General features: G+C 45.3%; 1 protein-coding gene across 1 annotated transcript in view; it reads left to right on the forward strand.

Annotated features, from left to right (window-relative positions):
• Nucleotides 1-19,912, forward strand: part of LOC138680711 (gamma-aminobutyric acid receptor subunit rho-2-like) — a 227,837-nt gene that overhangs the window by 99,821 nt on the left and 108,104 nt on the right. Inside the window, exon 3 of the mRNA XM_069768001.1 lies at nt 9,620-9,687. Within this exon, the coding sequence (XP_069624102.1) occupies nt 9,620-9,687 (68 nt within the window). The remainder of the gene's footprint in view (nt 1-9,619; nt 9,688-19,912) is intronic.

Genomic DNA, 19,912 nt, shown 5'->3' on the forward strand with positions numbered 1-19,912 from the left:
TGATCGTTTATCTGGATGATATTTTGGTTTTTTCTGATGATTGGGACTCGCATGTGGAGCAGGTCAGGTTGGTCTTTAAAATTTTGCGTGAAAATTCTTTGTTTGTCAAAGGCTCAAAGTGTCTCTTTGGTGTACAGAAGGTTCCCTTTTTGGGGTTTATTTTTTCCCCTTCTGCTGTGGAGATGGACCCGGTCAAGGTCCGAGCTATTCTTGATTGGACTCAGCCCTCGTCAGTTAAGAGTCTTCAGAAGTTCTTGGGTTTCGCTAACTTCTACCGTCGTTTTATCGCTAATTTTTCTAGCGTTGTGAAACCTTTGACGGATATGACCAAGAAGGGCTCCGATGTAGCTAACTGGGCTCCTGCTGCCGTGGAGGCTTTCCAGGAGTTGAAACGCCGGTTTACTTCGGCGCCTGTTTTGTGCCAGCCCGATGTCTCACTTCCCTTTCAGGTTGAGGTGGATGCTTCGGAGATTGGAGCAGGGGCCGTTTTGTCGCAGAGAGGCCCTGGTTGCTCTGTTATGAAACCTTGTGCCTTTTTCTCTAGGAAGTTTTCGCCTGCCGAGCGAAATTATGATGTGGGCAATCGGGAGTTGTTGGCCATGAAGTGGGCATTTGAGGAGTGGCGTCATTGGCTCGAGGGTGCTAAGCATCGTGTGGTGGTCTTGACTGATCACAAAAATCTGATGTATCTCGAGTCTGCTAAACGCCTTAATCCGAGACAGGCCCGCTGGTCATTGTTTTTCTCCCGCTTTGATTTTGTTGTCTCGTATTTACCAGGTTCAAAGAATGTGAAGGCCGATGCTCTTTCTAGGAGCTTTGTGCCTGATGCTCCTGGAGTCGCTGATCCTGTTGGTATTCTTAAGGATGGAGTTATCTTATCAGCTATTTCTCCGGATCTGCGACGTGTGTTGCAGAGATTTCAAGCTGATAGGCCTGAGTCTTGTCCACCTGACAGACTGTTTGTTCCGGATAAGTGGACCAGCAGAGTCATTTCCGAGGTTCATTCCTCGGTGTTGGCAGGTCACCCGGGAATTTTTGGCACCAGAGATCTGGTGGCCAGGTCCTTTTGGTGGCCTTCTTTGTCAAGGGATGTGCGGTCATTTGTGCAGTCCTGTGGGACTTGTGCTAGAGCTAAGCCTTGCTGTTCTCGTGCCAGCGGGTTGCTCTTGCCCTTGCCTGTCCCGAAGAGACCTTGGACACATATCTCCATGGATTTCATTTCTGATCTTCCGCTATCTCAGGGCATGTCTGTTATCTGGGTGATATGTGATCGCTTCTCCAAGATGGTCCATTTGGTTCCTTTGCCTAAGCTGCCTTCCTCTTCCGATCTGGTTCCTGTGTTTTTCCAGAACGTGGTTCGTTTGCACGGCATCCCTGAGAATATTGTGTCAGATAGAGGATCCCAGTTCGTTTCCAGGTTCTGGCGATCCTTTTGTAGTAGGATGGGCATTGATTTGTCGTTTTCCTCTGCTTTCCATCCTCAGACTAATGGACAGACGGAGCGAACCAATCAGACTTTGGAGGCTTATTTGAGGTGTTTTGTCTCTGCTGATCAGGACGATTGGGTGACATTCTTGCCGTTGGCTGAGTTTGCCCTTAATAATCGGGCTAGTTCCGCCACCTTGGTTTCGCCTTTTTTCTGCAACTCTGGTTTCCATCCTCGCTTTTCTTCAGGTCATGTGGAGTCTTCTGACTGTCCTGGGGTGGATTCTGTGGTGGATAGGTTGCAGCGGATCTGGAATCATGTGGTGGACAACTTGAAGTTGTCACAGGAGAGGGCTCAGCGCTTTGCCAACCGCCGCCGCGGTGTGGGTCCCCGACTACGCGTTGGGGATTTGGTATGGCTTTCTTCCCGCTTTGTTCCTATGAAGGTCTCCTCTCCCAAATTTAAACCTCGTTTTATTGGTCCTTACAAGATATTGGAAATCCTTAATCCTGTATCTTTTCGTCTGGATCTTCCTGTGTCGTTTGCTATTCACAATGTATTTCATAGGTCCTTGTTGCGGCGGTACGTTGTGCCTGTAGTTCCTTCTGCTGAGCCTCCTGCTCCGGTGTTGGTTGAGGGCGAGTTGGAGTACGTGGTGGAGAAGATCTTGGATTCTCGCCTCTCCAGGCGAAGACTTCAGTACCTGGTCAAGTGGAAGGGCTATGGTCAGGAGGATAATTCCTGGGTGGTCGCCTCTGATGTTCATGCGGCCGATTTAGTTCGTGCCTTTCATGCCGCTCATCCTGATCGCCCTGGTGGTCGTGGTGAGGGTTCGGTGACCCCTCACTAAGGGGGGGGTACTGTTGTGAATTTGCTTTTTGGCTCCCTCTAGTGGTTACTAGTTTTTTGACTCTGGTTTTTCTGTCTTTCCTTTTATCCGCACCTGGGTCGTTAGTTAGGGGCGTTGCTTTATAAGCTCCCTGGACACTCAGTTCTATGCCTGGCAACGTAGTTATCAGAGCTAATCTGCTGTGCTCTTGTCTACTGATCCTGGTCCGGTTATTCAGCTAAGTCATTTACTTTGCTTTTTGCTATTTGTTTTTGGTTTTGTATTTTTGTCCAGCTTGTTCCTAATCTGTATCCTGACTTTTGCTGGAAGCTCTAGGGCGCTGGTGTTCTCCCCCCGGACCGTTAGACGGTTCGGGGGTTCTTGAATTTCCAGTGTGGATTTTTGATAGGGTTTTTTGTTGACCATATAAGTTACCTTTCTATATTCTGCTATTAGTTAGCGGGCCTCTCTGTGCTAAACCTGGTTCATTTCTGTGTTTGTCATTTCCTCTTACCTCACCGTTATTATTTGTGGGGGGCTTCTATCCTGCTTTGGGGTCCCTTTCTCTGGAGGCAAGAGAGGTCTTTGTTTTCCTCTACTAGGGGTATTTAGATTCTTGGCTGGCGCGAGTCATCTAGGATCAACGTAGGTATGACCCCCGGCTACTTCTAGTGTTGGCGTTAGGAGTAGATATATGGTCAACCCAGTTACCACTGCCCTATGAGCTGGATTTTTGTATCTTGCAGACTTCCACGTTCCTCTGAGACCCTCGCCATTGGGGTCATAACACATGGCGTCCCATCTCAATTCCTGTCAATTTTGCTTTGAAAAGTCAAACGGCGCTCCTTCCCTTCCGAGCTCTCCCATCCACCCAAACAGTGGTTTACCCCCACATATGGGGTATCAGCGTACTCAGGACAAATTGTACAACAACTTTTGGGGTCCAATTTCTTCTCTTACCCTTGGGAAAATAAAAAATTGGGGGCAAAAAGATAATTTTTGTGAAAAAATATGATTTTTTATTTTTACGGTTCTACATTATAAACTTCTGTGAAGCACTTGGTGGGTCAAAGTGCTCACCACACCTCTAGATAAGTTCCTTAGGGGGTCTACTTTCCAAAATGGTGTCACTTGTGGGGGGTTTCAATGTTTAGGCACATCAGTGGCTCTTCAAACGCAACATGACGTCCCATCTCAATTCCTGTCAATTTTGCATTGAAAAGTCAAACGGCGCTCCTTCCCTTCCGAGCTCTCCCATCCGCCCAAACAGTGGTTTACCCCCACATATGGGCTATCAGCGTACTCAGGACAAATTGTACAACAACTTTTGGGGTCCAATTTCTTCTCTTACCCTTGGGAAAATAAAAAATTGGGGGCGAAAAGATAATTTTTGTGAAAAAATATGATTTTTTATTTTTACGGTTCTACATTATAAACTTCTGTGAAGCACTTGTTGGGTCAAAGTGCTCACCACACCTCTAGATAAGTTCCTTAGGGGGTCTACTTTCCAAAATGGTGTCACTTGTGGGGGGTTTCAATGTTTAGCCACATCAGCGGCTCTCCAAACGAAACATGGCGTCCCATCTCAATTCCAGTCAATTTTGCATTGAAAAGTCAAATGGCACTCCTTCGCTTCCGAGCTCTGCCATGCGCCCAAACAGTGGTTTACCCCCACATGTGGGGTATTGGCATACTCAGGACAAATTGTACAACAATGTTTGGGGTCCATTTTCTCCTGTTACCCTTGGTAAAATAAAACAAATTGGAGCTGAATTAAATTTTTTGTGAAAAAAAGTTAAATGTTCATTTTTATTTAAACATTCAAAAAATTCCTGTGAAGCACCAGAAGGGTTAATAAACTTCTTGAATATGGTTTTGAGCACCTTGAGGGGTGTAGTTTTTAGAATGGTGTCACACTTGGGTATTTTCTATCATATAGACCCCTCAAAATGACTTCAAATGAGATGTGGTCCCTAAAATAAAATGGTGTTGTAGAAATGAGAAATTGCTGGTCAACTTTTAACCCTTATAACTCCCTAACAAAAAAAAATTTTGGTTCCAAAATTGTGCTGATGTAAAGTAGACATGTGGGAAATGTTACTTATTAAGTATTTTGTGTGACATATCTCTGTGATTTAATTGCATAAAAATTCAAAGTTGGAAAATTGCGAAATTTTCATGATTTTCGCCAAATTTCCGTTTTTTTCACAAATAAACGCAGGTACTATCAAATAATTTTTACCATTGTCATGAAGTACAATATGTCACGAGAAAACAATGTCAGAATCACCAGGATCCATTGAAGCGTTCCAGAGTTATAACCTCATAAAGGGACAGTGGTCAGAATTGTAAAAATTGGCCCGGTCATTAACGTGCAAACCACCCTTGGGGGTAAAGGGGTTAAAGGATTTTTTTGGCAGTGATTTTTTTTGCGTGCATAAAAAATGGACCATTGTTCATCAGCGTGTTGGATTCCTTTTACATTTTCTTGTTCCTTATGGGAAAAAAAATGATGGACATTTCTATATGCAAATTGCCTCTTCAGAGAAAAAGATGACTTAAACTCTATAGCACCACCTGTTGCAAGTAGCAGTCCTACAAGTCACAATCAACCCTTTAACGAGTCGTGCAATATGAATTAGGATAAAAGCCAAATCAGTATCTCAATTCGCAGACACGGTGTTTCGGGCTGTTGGCCCTCGTCAGTGCGAACCATGAGAACTGATTTGGCTAGGTGAGAGGCTCTGGACTGAGGTGTAAGGGGTAAGGTTTCCCCTTGTGGAGAGTGACATACCAGCTCTGGCTTGTCAAGGTAAGGAGGCTTATTCGCCGTGCAATGCTCCTCTGGGAAATATAATATGCAAATTGCCTCTTCTGAGAAAAAGAGGACTTAAACTCTATAGCGCCACCTGTTGGAAGTAGCGATCCTACAAGTCACAATGAACCCTTTAACGAGTTGTGCAATATGACTTAGGTGTTTTGGGCTGTTGGCCCTCGTCAGTGCGAAGCATGAGAACTAATTTGGCTAGGTGAGAGGCTCTGGACTGAGGTCTAAGGGGTAAGGTTTCTCCTTGTGGAGAGTGTATGCCGTGCAATGCTCCTCTGGGAAATTTAATATGCCAATTGCCTCTTCAGAGAACGTTTCTAAAGTTTTTCCTAAATAATAATATTATTTTCCCTGTGCTTGAATTTTCAGTGAGCTGGTAAATTATATGATTTATTTATTATATGATTAAATTTGGAGACATTTTTTTACTTTTTTACTTGCATTCTCAGCTATACAAAGCATTTCCAATATTAAAATTAATTAAATAATATTGAACTAAAATTAATATTTCATTACAAATGTAGCACAGTTTGACTTTTACATCCTGTTTCTTTCATTGCCAGTTTGTCCTGATGGGGAGTTTGTCATATTATCTGTCATTTTCTGAGCTCCACTACCTTAATTAATGACCTTATCAAGGTAAGCTCAACTTTGATGTGGTTTGTGGTCATAAATCTGTTGACAGAAGATCAAAAAAAGAGTGAGAGTCATAAACTCCTCGTCAGGACAAGTTGACTGCTGGTGGAGCGCTCCCAGTAGGGCAGAGGGGAACTCGGTACCGGGTCCTTCGGTTCTCAGTGGGGATGTCACGGTGGCTGACCCGGTCCGTGGCCCTAGGGGACGTCCGTTAATGCATGGGGGAAAGATCTTTAAAGGGGAAATGTTCGTGACGCCACCTGTGGTATTCGGTCAGGGTGACCGACGCTGCTTAGGAGTCTGCTGGGGTGATGTTATGGCAGCTAGATGGTATACCTTCCCACAGGTGAAGTATGTCCCCAGGGCTTCCCAGAGTGTAGATGATGGATAGTGTGAGGCGCAGTAAAGAACAAGGACACCTGATTGCAGTCTCTTTACCTTTACTGAAGGCTTCAGTATCCACAGTCCAGAGCACCAGACCACAGGGTAGGTCTGAAGGCAAATCTAGAGTCCCCCTTACCCAGGTGGAAATCAGTAACCTTCCTCTAGCGCCTGAGTGTTGTAGTACCTCCCTGCTAGCTTCTCGGTGAGGTCCTCACAACTATCGTAGATGTAATGTCTCTTTCTCTCTGTCCCCCTGATGGATAGGATAGGACAAACCCTTATGACTGATGGCCTGAGGCTTTTTACAGGGACCCTACGACGCCCCAGCCCCCATAAGTTGCCACCGTGCCTCCTGGGTATAAGGTCGGGCAGCCAAAGTGGAATTAACTGTCCTGCCAGTCTCTGAAGTAAAGCATAGAGATCCTTACTCCCTCGGTGTTCTGGCTACCGGCTTCTGCGCCTCAGAGGGAGGCAGCCTATTGCAGGGCAGAACTCCCTCTGGATTCCTCTCCTTGTGCTATGACTTTGTTTCTCACTCTCAGCAACGCAATTCCCTTCGTGTCCTTTCTTAGGATGCTGCCGCACGTGGGGTGGGCGCAGCTCCGTGAACCCTCGTTCTCTACAGACCTCAGTCTGCATCTGGCTCCCTCTCACTCCAGCCAGCTTCTCTCTCTCTGACTTCCTATCCAGACTACCAGTTTTACCTAATTGTGAGGAGTGCCCTAATAGATAGAAGCATGGCTCCCCCTGGCGGCCTGGAGTATGAAGTGTGTTGTGTGGTTTGTGATACCTGGTAAGGTGATCTCCTTTATTGCCTTCAGATGTAACATCACTCCCCCTGGTGGAAGGATGACATTACTGCAACAACCAGGACCCTGGGGCGCTGCACTGGATTCTGCAGCCAGCAATAGATCTTGCAGAGCAGAAACTATGTAGAAGACAAACTGTGGAAAATGTTTAATATAAGCAAAAAATGAATTTTAGCTCAAAATACAATCATTTCAGTGAAAAAAGTCCACATCCTATAAACACTTGAATTTTGAAGGGAGTCTTTTGCAATGTTAAAATACAGAGACTTATATTTCTCAATCTATTTTAACATTTTCCTTGCTTAGTTTCCTTAAATATATTTGTTTTAGAACGCTCTATGTCACATTGTCCCCAATGTCATATGGTCATGCGTAATACCAGGAGCTGTGACTGTGGGCTATCTTTCTTATGTATTCAGCATAAAATACGGCAATGTATTGTGTTGGGGAAGACCGGGATTAAAGCAGATATCAAATCAGTTTGTTGAGATACAAAAAGAGATTAAGAGTTTGAAATAATTTTCAAAATGAGAATGAAGGGTAAGTATATCTCATTACCAAGCAGTTATTGGAAAGCTTAGAAACAGGAGCAGGCAACAGTGGGGAATGGTACTCTGATTACTTGAATGAACAAATCCTCTTTGATGCTGGCAATATAAAAAACATGTCATGAGAAGCCTCTAAATCACAGATTAGCTCAAAACTATATATCAAAAGAAGATTCGGTCCCTCAGCAGTACTGTGTTATGATATTTTGCAAAAATGAAATAGTAAATGTATTATGAATAGGGATGAGGGAACGTGCTTGGTGATCTCGAATATTGCTCGAGTATTTGGGCGTAAGGCACTTGGCGAGGATTAGCCGTAGCTCGATTTCAAACTTGAATCCCCGCCCAGCAGGTTTGGCGCCTGTTACACAGTCAATAAGCATGCAGGGATTGCCTGTGCGACACTCTAATGGCATAGCAATCTTGGTAGTGGCATTACTGTAATTGGCTGGCTGTCTGACATCATCACAAGAGCAGCGTCTGATTGCTCCTACTCCTGCGCTGTGAAAAAGCATTTCCCCTTCTTTTTAATGGTGTTTATTTCTTTTGACAGAACAATGGTTAATCAGCCATCTTGGAAGCTATGAGCTTTCAGCTGAGTTCAATTAGCTACTCCTATCCCCTTTATAATCTGATTCAAACCCACATGAGAGCTAGCATTTGCTGCATGGCTTAGGTGGAGAGGTGTACATGAGAAGGAGTTTTGGAGGAGTTGTCTGTGACTGTTTTTTCCCCATCCTTCACTCCCCAGCGCAGTCCTATGTTATATGCATGGTGTTTTCAGTTTACCCTTGTTTGTGCAGCCTTGTTTGTTGGGTTGGTATACTGCGGTGCACAGTAGCGCCCCTCTTCACTGGGTGGGGGAAGAGAACAGACGGAGGGTTATCTCAGGAGGTAAGACAAGGATAGCCGTCCCAGCATCTTCACCTTCAGAAGTATCCCAGGGAATAGGACAAGCTAGGATGCCCCTAGTTCCCTAGTGTTAGAGATAGGGAGGGATCTACTGGTCCCGGGTCACCCAACAGCTGAGTCGTGACAGGTACATTGCGGTGTTATATAACACTCCAAAAGCGCATAGAGCTGAGCTGCAATACCACGCATATAACATGCAGCATACAACCTGTGGACTGACTTGGTGCTATTTTTGGAATAAAGCACCTGTGTTTGATTTTTTTTTTAATTTTAGACTTTTTTTAATTTTATATTTTTTCATATGAATTTTATGCGAATCATAATCTTACTTTTTGTTAGAAATGTAGAAATTCTTCACGACTGTTACAGGTACATGTCATCTGATGACAGTGATTTATCCATTGTTATAGCTTTCGGCATAGGTCATTATCTAATTGCTTCCATATACTGGAGAACAGTGTAATAATCCTGAGACATTGCCCTCCTCCATCTTATATGGTTGACGCAAGGATAGCATTCACAATGTATCACCATGTCTGTTTAGATGTCAAGGATCAACTTGCTTCAAGAGCTTTGGTATCTATGTGTATTCCAGTGTAACTAGCTGTGCAGGATGTACAGGGATGACATGCTTTACAGTAATAAGATAGACCATTAGAACAATTGTCTTTCTGCTTCGGCGACTCCGCTGAAAGAGGAAAATGACCTTAATATTTGTTCCCATTATTTGTTGAGTGCACAAAAGTAAATAACATCGAGTCACAGATAGAAGAAGGGCAATGTATCAGTGAAGCTGGGAGATGTCATAAAACATACCCTCCGATTCTACTACTAGATATTCCGGCTTCTGCCATCCATCCCCTGCAGTAAATTGGCTTCAGTCTTTTGTGCGCATTATTACCATCTACTGTATGATGCAAATACTGTCTATAAACCTGCACGGATGATTACATATAGTTATTTATAAGACATCTCTGTGACTTATAAGAGGAAATATGGGGTATTGTATTTATATAGGACTTAAAAATTTATGGCCAACAGGTTTCTATGCAAAGTTCATGGCAATGTTAACATAAATGGAGTGTTAGTAAATATACCGACAAATGTGAATTTTTATTCTACTTATTTTCTGCTTTTTCTGCCATGACTTCTTAGATTCTATTTCTCTCCTTGGGCTATAGCATTTTTAGAGCATTTTGACATTGGAGGTTACAGATTGCAGGTTACATTTAATCTTTTTGACTGCAGGTCCTGCAATCCCTGTTGGAGTCGATGTGCAAGTTGAGAGTCTGGACAGCATATCTGAAGTTGATATGGTAAGCTGTAATTCATTTTGCTTTTAGTAAAGAATGTTACATGATATAATAAGATGTTACAGAGATATATCCTTTTGCATTGTGTCCTGACTATAACACTGGGTATTTATAAGTATCATTGACTATAACAGTTGAAACCACCCCAATAGGTTGGTGATAATATGCAGGAGTTGGGGGTTGTTCAAGTTACAATATTTTTTTTGGGGGGATGATTACTGCAAGGTAAAAAATTGTAACTTGACGTTATAAAGGCCAGCTTACATATTAGAATGGCATCTAGTAAACTTAATTTAGGCAGAAGCTGACGGATGTGAATAGAGAACTTCCAACTCTCGAAGGTGGTGTCAGAATTCAAAAAATAGCTTGAATGTAAACCTTATATTTTCCCTAGAGATAAGACACTGCTCGAGGAACCTGGTATAACTTGCTCTTCCCTGCCCATAGAGACCATAAGCGCATGGCCAAGCAAAACATGGAAGTGTAGTGGGGAGTCAGGGGGATGGCTGGTAGCCAAATGAGTCACCATAGTGTTGAGCATTCCGATACTGCAAATATCAGGTATCGGCCGATACTTGCTGTATCGGAATTCCGATACCGAGTTCCGATATTTTTGCGATATCGGAAATCGGAATCGGCGTGTGCGGTGCGTATGGTTCCAAGGGTCTGGAGGAGAGGAGACTCTCCTTCAGGCCCTGGGATCCATATTCATGTAAAAAATAAAGAATAAAAATAAAAAATATGGATATACTCACCCCTCTGGCGAACCCTGGCTGTCACCGCTGCGAGCGTCTGCCTCCGTTCCTAAGAATGCAGTGAGTGAAGGACCTTCGAGGACGTCACGGTCAGGTGAGCGGTCAGGTGACCGGTCACCTGACCGCGACGTCATCGAAGGTCCTTCACTCACTGCATTCTTAGGGACGGAGGCAGACGCTCGCAGTGGTGACAGCCAGGGTCCTTCGAAGGGGTGAGTATATCCATATTTTTTATTTTTATTCTTTATTTTTTACATGAATATGGATCCCAGGGCCTGAAGGAGAGTTTCCTCTCCTTCAGACCCTGGGAACCATCCAGGATACCTTCCGATATTTGTGTCCCATTGACTTGCAATGGTATCGGGTATCGGTATTGGCGATATCCGATATTTTTTGGATATCGGCCGATACCTTTGAATATCGGAAGGTATCGCTCAACACTAGTCACCATTGATCTTCATATTCTTTAAGAGATGTCTGGCAGTGGCTCTCTGATAGAGAACACAGGAGTACCAACAGAGAGAGCTCCCATGTGTGGAAGAGTCAGGGGAATCAACTCTTGGCGGAATGATCGGCCAAAAACATTGTTCAACCTAAAGTGTAACCCAAGAAGTAAGATGGCCTACCTCCACCTCCAAAGCAGGTGGAATTTTGCATTATGATGAGCCATTGGACTGCAAAGGGCTCATGTATTGTTTTTTTTCACAGTGGCCCATATCTTTCTGGTCTGTGTTCACCAGTGATATGGGAATACAAACTTAGACTTGACAGTTTTTAAATCTGGCATATTTATCAAAGTGATTCATGCAGTCTGATAAATATAGCGTATATCAAGACTGTGGAACCTATAAAGGGTCATCTATGTGAATGGGAGTATGAATTACCAATGAAACCTACAAAAATACTCCCATGGACAACAAGTCATTATAAAACACAAATTTTATTGAAACAATTAACAATAATATATATATAAAAAAAAAGTAAACAAAGAGAGGTCATACAGAGAAAAGATTATAGGGTAAATATATCAATAATTGGTCCCAGAGTAATCAAAAAGTCAATTTCAAGTTTGTATGGATAGTTAGATACATCTCATATGCCCATGTGGAAAAAAAGAGAAGCAGTATTGTCAAATGGATTCCAATAAAGTAACCATCCAAAAATTAGTATGCCATAGCCTAGAATTAAACACTCATCATTCAAAAATAGCTTAAAGAAGATGCAAAGTTACAAGTGACTAACGAGATAATAATCATAACATGACTAATACAAAACATATATATATATATATATGTATGTATATATATATACTGTATATACGGTATATAAAGTCACAGTACATTCAAAATAGTATTATCTATAACCTGCATATGGCATAGGAAATATGAATAAGTCACTGCAGAGACATACAGACCAGACCAAAAGTTTGGACACACCTTCTCATTTAAAGATTTTTCTGTATTTTCATGACTATGAAAATTGTACATTCACACTGAAGGCATCAAAACTATGAATTAACACATGTGGAATTATATACTTAACAAAAAAGTGTGAAACAACTGAAATTATGTCTTATATTCTAGGCTCTTCAAAGTAGCCACCTTTTCCTTTGATGGCTGCTTGCACACTCTTGGCATTCTCTTAATGAGCTTCAAGAGGTAGTCACCGGGAATGGTTTTCACTTCACAGGTTTTGTCAGGTTTAATAGGTGGGATTTCTTGCCTTATAAATGGTGTTGGGACCATCAGTTGTGTTGTGCAGAAGTCTGGTGGATACACAGCTGATAGTCCTACTGAATAGATTGTTATAATTTGTATTATGGCATATAAAAGCAGCTAAGTAAAGAAAAACGAGTGGCCATCATTACTTTAAGAAATGAAGGTAAGTCAGTCCGAAAAATTGGGAAACCTCTGAAAGTGTCCCCAAGTGCAGTGGCAAAAACCATCAAGTGCTACAAAGTAACTGACTCACATGAGGACGCCCTAGGAAAGGAAGACCAAGAGTCACTTCTGCTTCTGAGGATAAGTTTATCCGAGTCACCAGCCTCAGAAATCAAAGGTTAACAGCAGCTCAGATTAGAGACCAGGTCAATGCTACACAGAGTTCTAGCAGCAGATACATCTATACAACAACGGTTAAGAGGAGACTTTGTGCAGCAGGCCTTCATGGTAAAAAGCTGCTAGGAAACCACTGCTAAGGACAGGTAACAAGCAGAAGAGACTTGTTTGGGCTAAAGAACACAAGGAATGGACATAAGACCAGTGGAAATCTGTGCTTTGGTCTGATGAGTCCAAATTTGAGATCTTTGGTTCCAACCACCGTGTCTTTGTTCGATGCAGAAAAGGTGAACGGATGGACTCTACATGCCTGGTTCCCACCGTGAAGCATGGAGGAGGAGGTGTGATGGTGTGGGGTGTTGTGAATTCTGCTCTTGAGCTCCCTCCGGTGGTTGTAAGTGACACTTTTGTGTGTTCTGCTCTTGGGCTCCCTCTTGTGGTTTCGAGTGGTATGGCTGCTCCTTGGAGTTGGCTGTCAGCAGCTGCCTCCACTGATCGTCTCTTCTGCTCGGCTATTTAGGCCTGGCTCTTTCCTTCAGCCAGTGCCACTTGTAAATGGTTAGTGGTTGGATTCACATCTCTTTGGATTTCCCTGTTATCCTGACCAGTTCAGCAAAGCTAAGTTTTTGCTTGCTCTTTTCTGTCCATAGATTGTGGACTTATTCATTCTGTGCTTTCTTTGTTTGTCCAGCTTATCAGTATGAATTAATTCTGTCTTGCTGGAAGCTCTGGGAAGCAGAGTTACCCTCCACACCTTTAGTCAGGTGTGGAGATTTTTTATAAACTCTGCGTGGATTTTTTGTAGTGTTTTATACTGACCGCACAGTATTCCATCCTGTCCTATCTATTTAGCTAGACTGGCCTCCTGTGCTCATCCTGGTTTCATTCTGTGTATGTCTTTTCCCTCTCCACTCACAGTCATTATTTGTGGGGGGCTAATCTATCCTTTGGGGATTTTCTCTGAGGCAAGATAGCTCTCCTGCTTCTATCTTTAGGGGTAGTTAGATCTTAGGCTGTGACGAGGTGCCTAGGGAGAGTTAGGAGCATCCCACGGCTACTTCTAGTGTTGTGTTGAGCTTAGGGACTGCGGTCAGTACAGTTACCACGTCCTTCAGAGCTCGTTCCATGTTGCTCCTGGACCACCATATCATAACAGTGGGGGTGCTTTGCTGGTGACACTTTTGGGGATTTGTTCAAATTTGAAGGCATACTGAACCAGCATGGCTACCACAGCATCTTGCAGCGGCATGCTATTCCATCCGGTTTGCGTTTAGTTGGACCATCATTTATTTTTCAACAAGACAATGACCCCAAACGCACCTCCAGGCTGTGTAAGGGCTCTTTGACCAAGAAGGAGAGTGATGGGGTGCTACGCCAGATGACCTGGCCTCCACAGTCACCAGACCTGAACCCAATCGAGATAGTTTGGGGTGAGCTGGACCGCAGAGTGAAGGCAAAAGGGCCAACAAGTGCTAAGCATCTCCGGGAACTCCTTCAAGATTGCTGGCTACCTCTTGATGCTCATCAAGAGAATGCCAAGAGTGTGCAAAGCAGTCATCAAAGCAAAAGTTGGCTACTTTGAAGAACCTAGAATATGAGACATAATTTCAGTTGTTTCACACTTTTTGGTAAGTATATAATTCCACATGTGTTAATTCATAGTTTTGATGCCTTCAGTGTGAATGTACAATTTTCATTGTCATGAAAATACAGAAAAATCTTTAAATGAGAAGGTCCAAACTTTTGGTCTGTACTGTATATCACACAAAAAAAAATAAGTGTATGTGCTAGAAAATGGCAGTGCATTCATAGACCCAGATCCACAAAACATATTGAACAACAGGGATCTACCAAACAATCATTGCTCCAAATAAAAAATGTTATGGCTAATGTCCAAGTCCAAGAGCAATGAATTTAGGCAGAAAAACTGATGACATTATGTTCATGAGATAACAAACATGGGCATATATTTACCTACATACACCCTTTTACGCGCGTTTCGCATAAGATGCTTTCTCAGAAAGGGTTAGTACACAAAGCAGCAACAGGCTTTTTTTATATCATGACACAACCGATCAACTTGTGATAAACATAGCAGCTGAACCCCAGCAAATCACAGAATAACATCTCATAGCCCATCAGCTGTAGATAACTAAATTACCTCCCATCAGGTGCCTCAACTGCCGTTCAACGCCGTCATGCAAAGGATCCGCCATTATAATTTCACATGGCATGCAATTTTGACCGGACGCGAGATACTTGTCATAGTTGGGTGATATAAAAAAACCTGTTGCTGCTTAGGGAAGCTCCCCTGAATCCGAGTCTTGAGCTCCCCCTCCTGGCCTGGATTCATGTGTTGCATGTAAGGCCTTACCTGGTGAAGAGAACTCCTTTGCCTCTGAGTATGACAACACCTTCCCCAAAGGAAAAGCAACATCACTGCAGCAATCGGTGACCAGGGGTGCTGCACCCCCCCCCCTCCCGTTAACACCAGTACTCACCAGCATTACAGGTTAAAGACAATTTTTGAGACATGCATGTCAACAAGTGAAAAACTTTAAACATCCCTTTATGAGAGGTACGACTTCTTGATCGTTACATAACATAACAATAAAATAACTTTTTTATTACAAGTGCACACAGGTTAAAGTGCAAACTTATGAAATCAACATGGCGCATTGACCAATCCTGGTCTCTAGTGCACCAGGTAATTTTGCTCCAGTCCTGAAAAGCAAAACAGGTTCACATATATACATTTCTGTTTCGAGTCTGTAAAGAAACCATGTAAACAAGGCAAACAAGGTCCTACCCACATCGGCAAATGGCCAGAACCAGGGTGCACCTGAACCGGTGCCAACTATTTATAAAATCAGTTTCCAGAGAACATTTTGTCCATAGTACTGCAAAAGAAAAGGCATCAAAACAACATATTTACATTGGTTAATTCACGCAGGTGAATGTCCTTTTACATTTGCTTTTTCCAGGGCAGGTCCTGGCGTGCACAGCTTCCTGACTGGGGAAGTCCATGAACACAGGGGTCAGCTAGTGACTCCTTAGAAGAATGCTCAAGTTCCAATGTTGGTGTAGCCTGAGTCTGTGTTTCAGTTCCACTTTCAGATGCTACACGGAGGTGATCATAAGGGTCCTGGCACCGTTTCACATGAAGGGCTAAGTATCCTCTTTATACGTGGTGTCGGGTATAAGTGGCTTTGTCACCAGGGTACAAGTCACGGTCAGGGTGTCCTCTTAACAGGTGTGACTCCACATCCCTGTGGTTTACAAACAGTTCTCTTTGGCCAGTGTGCTCTCTGATAAATCCCCAACCTCTGTCCAAGTTAAAGGGGTTGTCGACTACTTTCATGTAACCCCCCAATGTATCCCCCAGGGCCCCTATTGAATTGTGTAAATACCTTCTGTTGCCGTTTTCGCCTGTGAGCGGCGCTATGGCTGCGGCTGGGTACGGGTCACATGACCCCCAGGCTGCAGCCGCCGCTTATTTCCGCCGACGTCACGTCAGTTTCCAGACTCTGGAAATTGACATGACGTCAGCAGCAGGCGTGACCAGCCCCCACAGTCAGCAGTCACTCAGCAAGAGTGACTGGGCTGTGGGCGGTGCTGGGGGCTGCCTGCAGGGCTGTGCTGGGGGCGGGGGCGGGGCTGTTCTGGCTCTGCTGGGATGATTGTGTGGACGCCCGACGCCGGGGTCTGGGTGCCAGCATGTGCCGCTCGGCGCCGGGGTCTGCGTGCCGGCATGTGCCGCTCGGCGCCGGGGTCTGATGTGCCGCTCGGCGCCGGGGTCTGATGTGCCGCTCGGCGCCGGTGTCTGATGTACCGCTCGGCGCCGGGGTCTGATGTGCCGCCATGTGCCGCTCGGTGCCGGGGTCTGATGTGCCGCTCGGCGCCGGGGTCTGATGTGCCGCTCGGCGCCGGAGTCTGATGTGCCGCTCGGCGCCGGGGTCTGATGTGCCGCCATGTGCCGCTCGGCACCGGGGTCTGATGTGCCGCTCGGCGCCAGGGTCTGATGTGCTGCTCGGCGCCGGGGTCTGATGTGCCGCTCGGCGCCGGGGTCTGATGTGCCGCTTAGCGCCGGGGTCTGATGTGCCGCTCGGCCCCGGGGTCTGATGTGCCGCCATGTGCCGCTCGGCGACGGGGTCTGCTGCGGGGGGGTTGTCGTGTGTGTTTGTGGTCATGTGTGTGTGTGTTGTCATGTGTGTGTGTGTGGTCATGTGTGTGTGTGTGTGTGTTGTCATGTGTGTGTGTGTGCAGGCATTGACCGATGGGACTACAAGTCCCATCGGGCTCTGCCTGCTACACTGACAGTGACTGGCACATTAGCCAATGATGGGACAGTTGTAGTCCCATCATCCGGCTAATGTGTTGAATGAAAAAAAAAAAAACACTCAGTACATACATACATACATACAACACACACCATGCGACATGTAACATGCGACGACATGCACCATGCGGCGGCATGCACCATGCGACGGCATGCACCATGCGACGACAAGCACCATGCGACAACATGCACCATGCGACGGCATGCACCATGCGATGAGATGCACCATGCGACGACATGCACCATGTGACGACAAGCACCATGCGACGGCATGCACCATGCGACGACATTGCAACCTGCGACGACATGCACCATGCGACGACATGCGCCATGCGACGGCATGCGCCATGCGACGGCATGCACCATGCAACAGCATGCACCATGCGATGACAAGCACCTTGCGACAACATGCACCATGCGACGACATTGCAACCTGCGATGACATGCACCATGCGAAGACATGCACCATGCGATGGCATGCACCATGCAACGACATGCGAACTGCACAATGCGAAGACATGCACCATGCGGCGCCATGCGACGGCATGCACCATGCGATGACATGTGAACTGCACAATGCGACGACATGCGCCATGCGATGACATGCACCATGTGACGACAGGCGATGACATACACCATGCGGCGACATGCACCATGCGACAACATGCGACATGCGTCACGGGACATGCGACATACAGTACATACATACATACAGACAGACATACAGTACATATAACATAGAGTACATACTCACCATCACGTGTCACTTTGTTCCCCGAAGCCAGCGTCACCTGTAAAAAATATTAAAATAATAAAAAGCAATATACTCCCTGATCCGCAGAAATCCAATTAAAACGAGTGTCCCACGACGATCTCCCGTGGAGAGCAGGAGCATCAGCTGATGCGACCACTCTCCAGGGGCTCCAGGAACACAATGATGGAAGGTATCCTTCCACAATGTATTCCTCACAATGTATTCCTACGCCCCTGTGAGAAAATAGTCCCTAGTCTCACTTTTGGCTTTGTTGGGTGAGACATTTTCCCACGCAGCAAATGCCATAAAGTGGGACCAGTGAACTAGAGTAACCTCAGTGATGCACTGCAGGAGCCATTGTCTCCTGTCAGTGTGTCACTGAGGGTCCTATAGAGCAGTGACATCACCCGATGTCACTGTTCTATAGGGGAGTGTTATGACCTGGTGGTTAGGAGCACCAGGAATGACCTGATAGTTAAACCTCATACAGGACGAGCTCTGGGATGTGGGAGCTCTGCTGACCGCAAGCCCTAATCCTATCACACACACTAAAAATAGCGTGGAGCACTCCTGACCAGACCTAGGCGCCTCGTCACAGCCTAAGAACTATCTAGCCCTAGAGATAGAAAATAAAGCCTACCTTGCCTCAGAGAAATTCCCCAAAGGTAAAGGAAGCCCCCCACATATATTGACTGTGAGTAAAGATGAAAGTCACAAACGCAGAAATGAAACAGGTTTCAGAAAATGGAGGCCAGATCCACCAAACAGACAGAGGATAGGAAAGGCAACTCCGCGATCAGCACAAAAACCTACAAAAGACCACGCAGAGTGTGCAAAAAAGACCTCCGCACCGACTCACGGTGCGGAGGGGCCACTCTGCATTCCAGAGCTTCCAGCCAGCAAGACAAAATCATGAAAACCAGCTGGACAAGAAAACAATGAACAAATAATGACTATCAGGAACTTAGCTTCTGCAGGAGAAGACAGGTCACCAGAAAGATCCAGGAGCGAACTGAACCAATGCAAAAACATTGACAGCTGGCATGGAGTAACGATCTGAGAGGAGTTAAATAGAGCAGTCAACCAAAGGATAAACCACGTCACCTGTGTAAGGAACCTCAGAAGCAGCAGCTTCACTCACAGCCACCAGAGGGAGCCCATAGACAGAACTTGCCGAAGTACCATTCACGACCACAGGAGGGAGTTTGACAACAGAATTCACAACAGGGGAGATCGTCGTGGGACACTCGTTATTAATTGGATTACGACGGACAGGTAGTATACGGTTTATTATTTTACTTTTTTTGCAGGCGCTGAAGTATGGTAAGTATGGTTAAATGAAGAATATTAAAATACTTTTTTCACAAATGTGTGCGTGTTTTATTAACCCTTTTCTACTATTGGATTAATAATGGATAGTCGTCTTGTTGACGCCTCTCCGTTATTAACCCGGCTTAATGTCACCTTACAATAGCAAGGTGACATTAACCCCTTATTACCCCATATCCCACCGCTACTCGGGAGTGGGAAGAGAGGGGCTAAGTGCCATTTCTGATGCGCCATTTCTGGGGGGCTGCGGACTGGTATTTGTAGCCGGGGGGGGGGGGTCAATATCCATGGCCCCTCTCTAGGCTATGAATATCAGCCTGCAGCTGTCTGCATAGCCTTTCTGGCTATAAAATATAGGGGAACCCCACGTCATTTTTTTGGGGGGGTTCCCCTATTTTAATAGCCAGTAAAGGCTACGCAGACAGCTGCGGGCTGGTATTCATAACAGGCTACAGATATTGGCCCCGGCCATCGGCTTTCCCCATGTGGCGCAGAAAATTGCGCGGGAGCCCACGCCGTTTTTTTCGCTTTTTTTTTTAATTCAACGCTCATTAAGGCCTCCTTCACTCTTGCGTCGGTACGGGTCCATCGCTATGCGTCGGGCCGACGTACCGACGCACGTTGTGAAATTTGTGCACGACGTGTGTTTTTCAACGCATCCGCTGCCCATTCTGAAGTGCGGGGAGGAGGGGGCAAAGTTTCTGCCGCGCATGCGCGGTAGAAAATGGCGGACGCGACAGCCAAAAATGTTTTCAATTGAACGTTTTTTCGTGCCGACGGTCCGCCAAAACACGACGGATCCGTAGCACGACGGAGGCGATGTCTGGCCATCCGTCACGATCCGTCGCTAATACAAGTCTATGGGTAAAACGCATCCTGTGAGCACATTTGCAGGATCCACTTTTTTGCACCGGATCGTTTTTTTCCGCCAGATCCGTTTTTTTCAACCGGATCCGTTTTCCGGATCCATCGCCTTCCAGGTGCGATGATCAAG

The sequence above is a fragment of the Ranitomeya imitator genome, chromosome 5 (genome assembly GCF_032444005.1).
Source record: "Ranitomeya imitator isolate aRanImi1 chromosome 5, aRanImi1.pri, whole genome shotgun sequence".
NCBI lineage: Eukaryota > Metazoa > Chordata > Amphibia > Anura > Dendrobatidae > Ranitomeya > Ranitomeya imitator.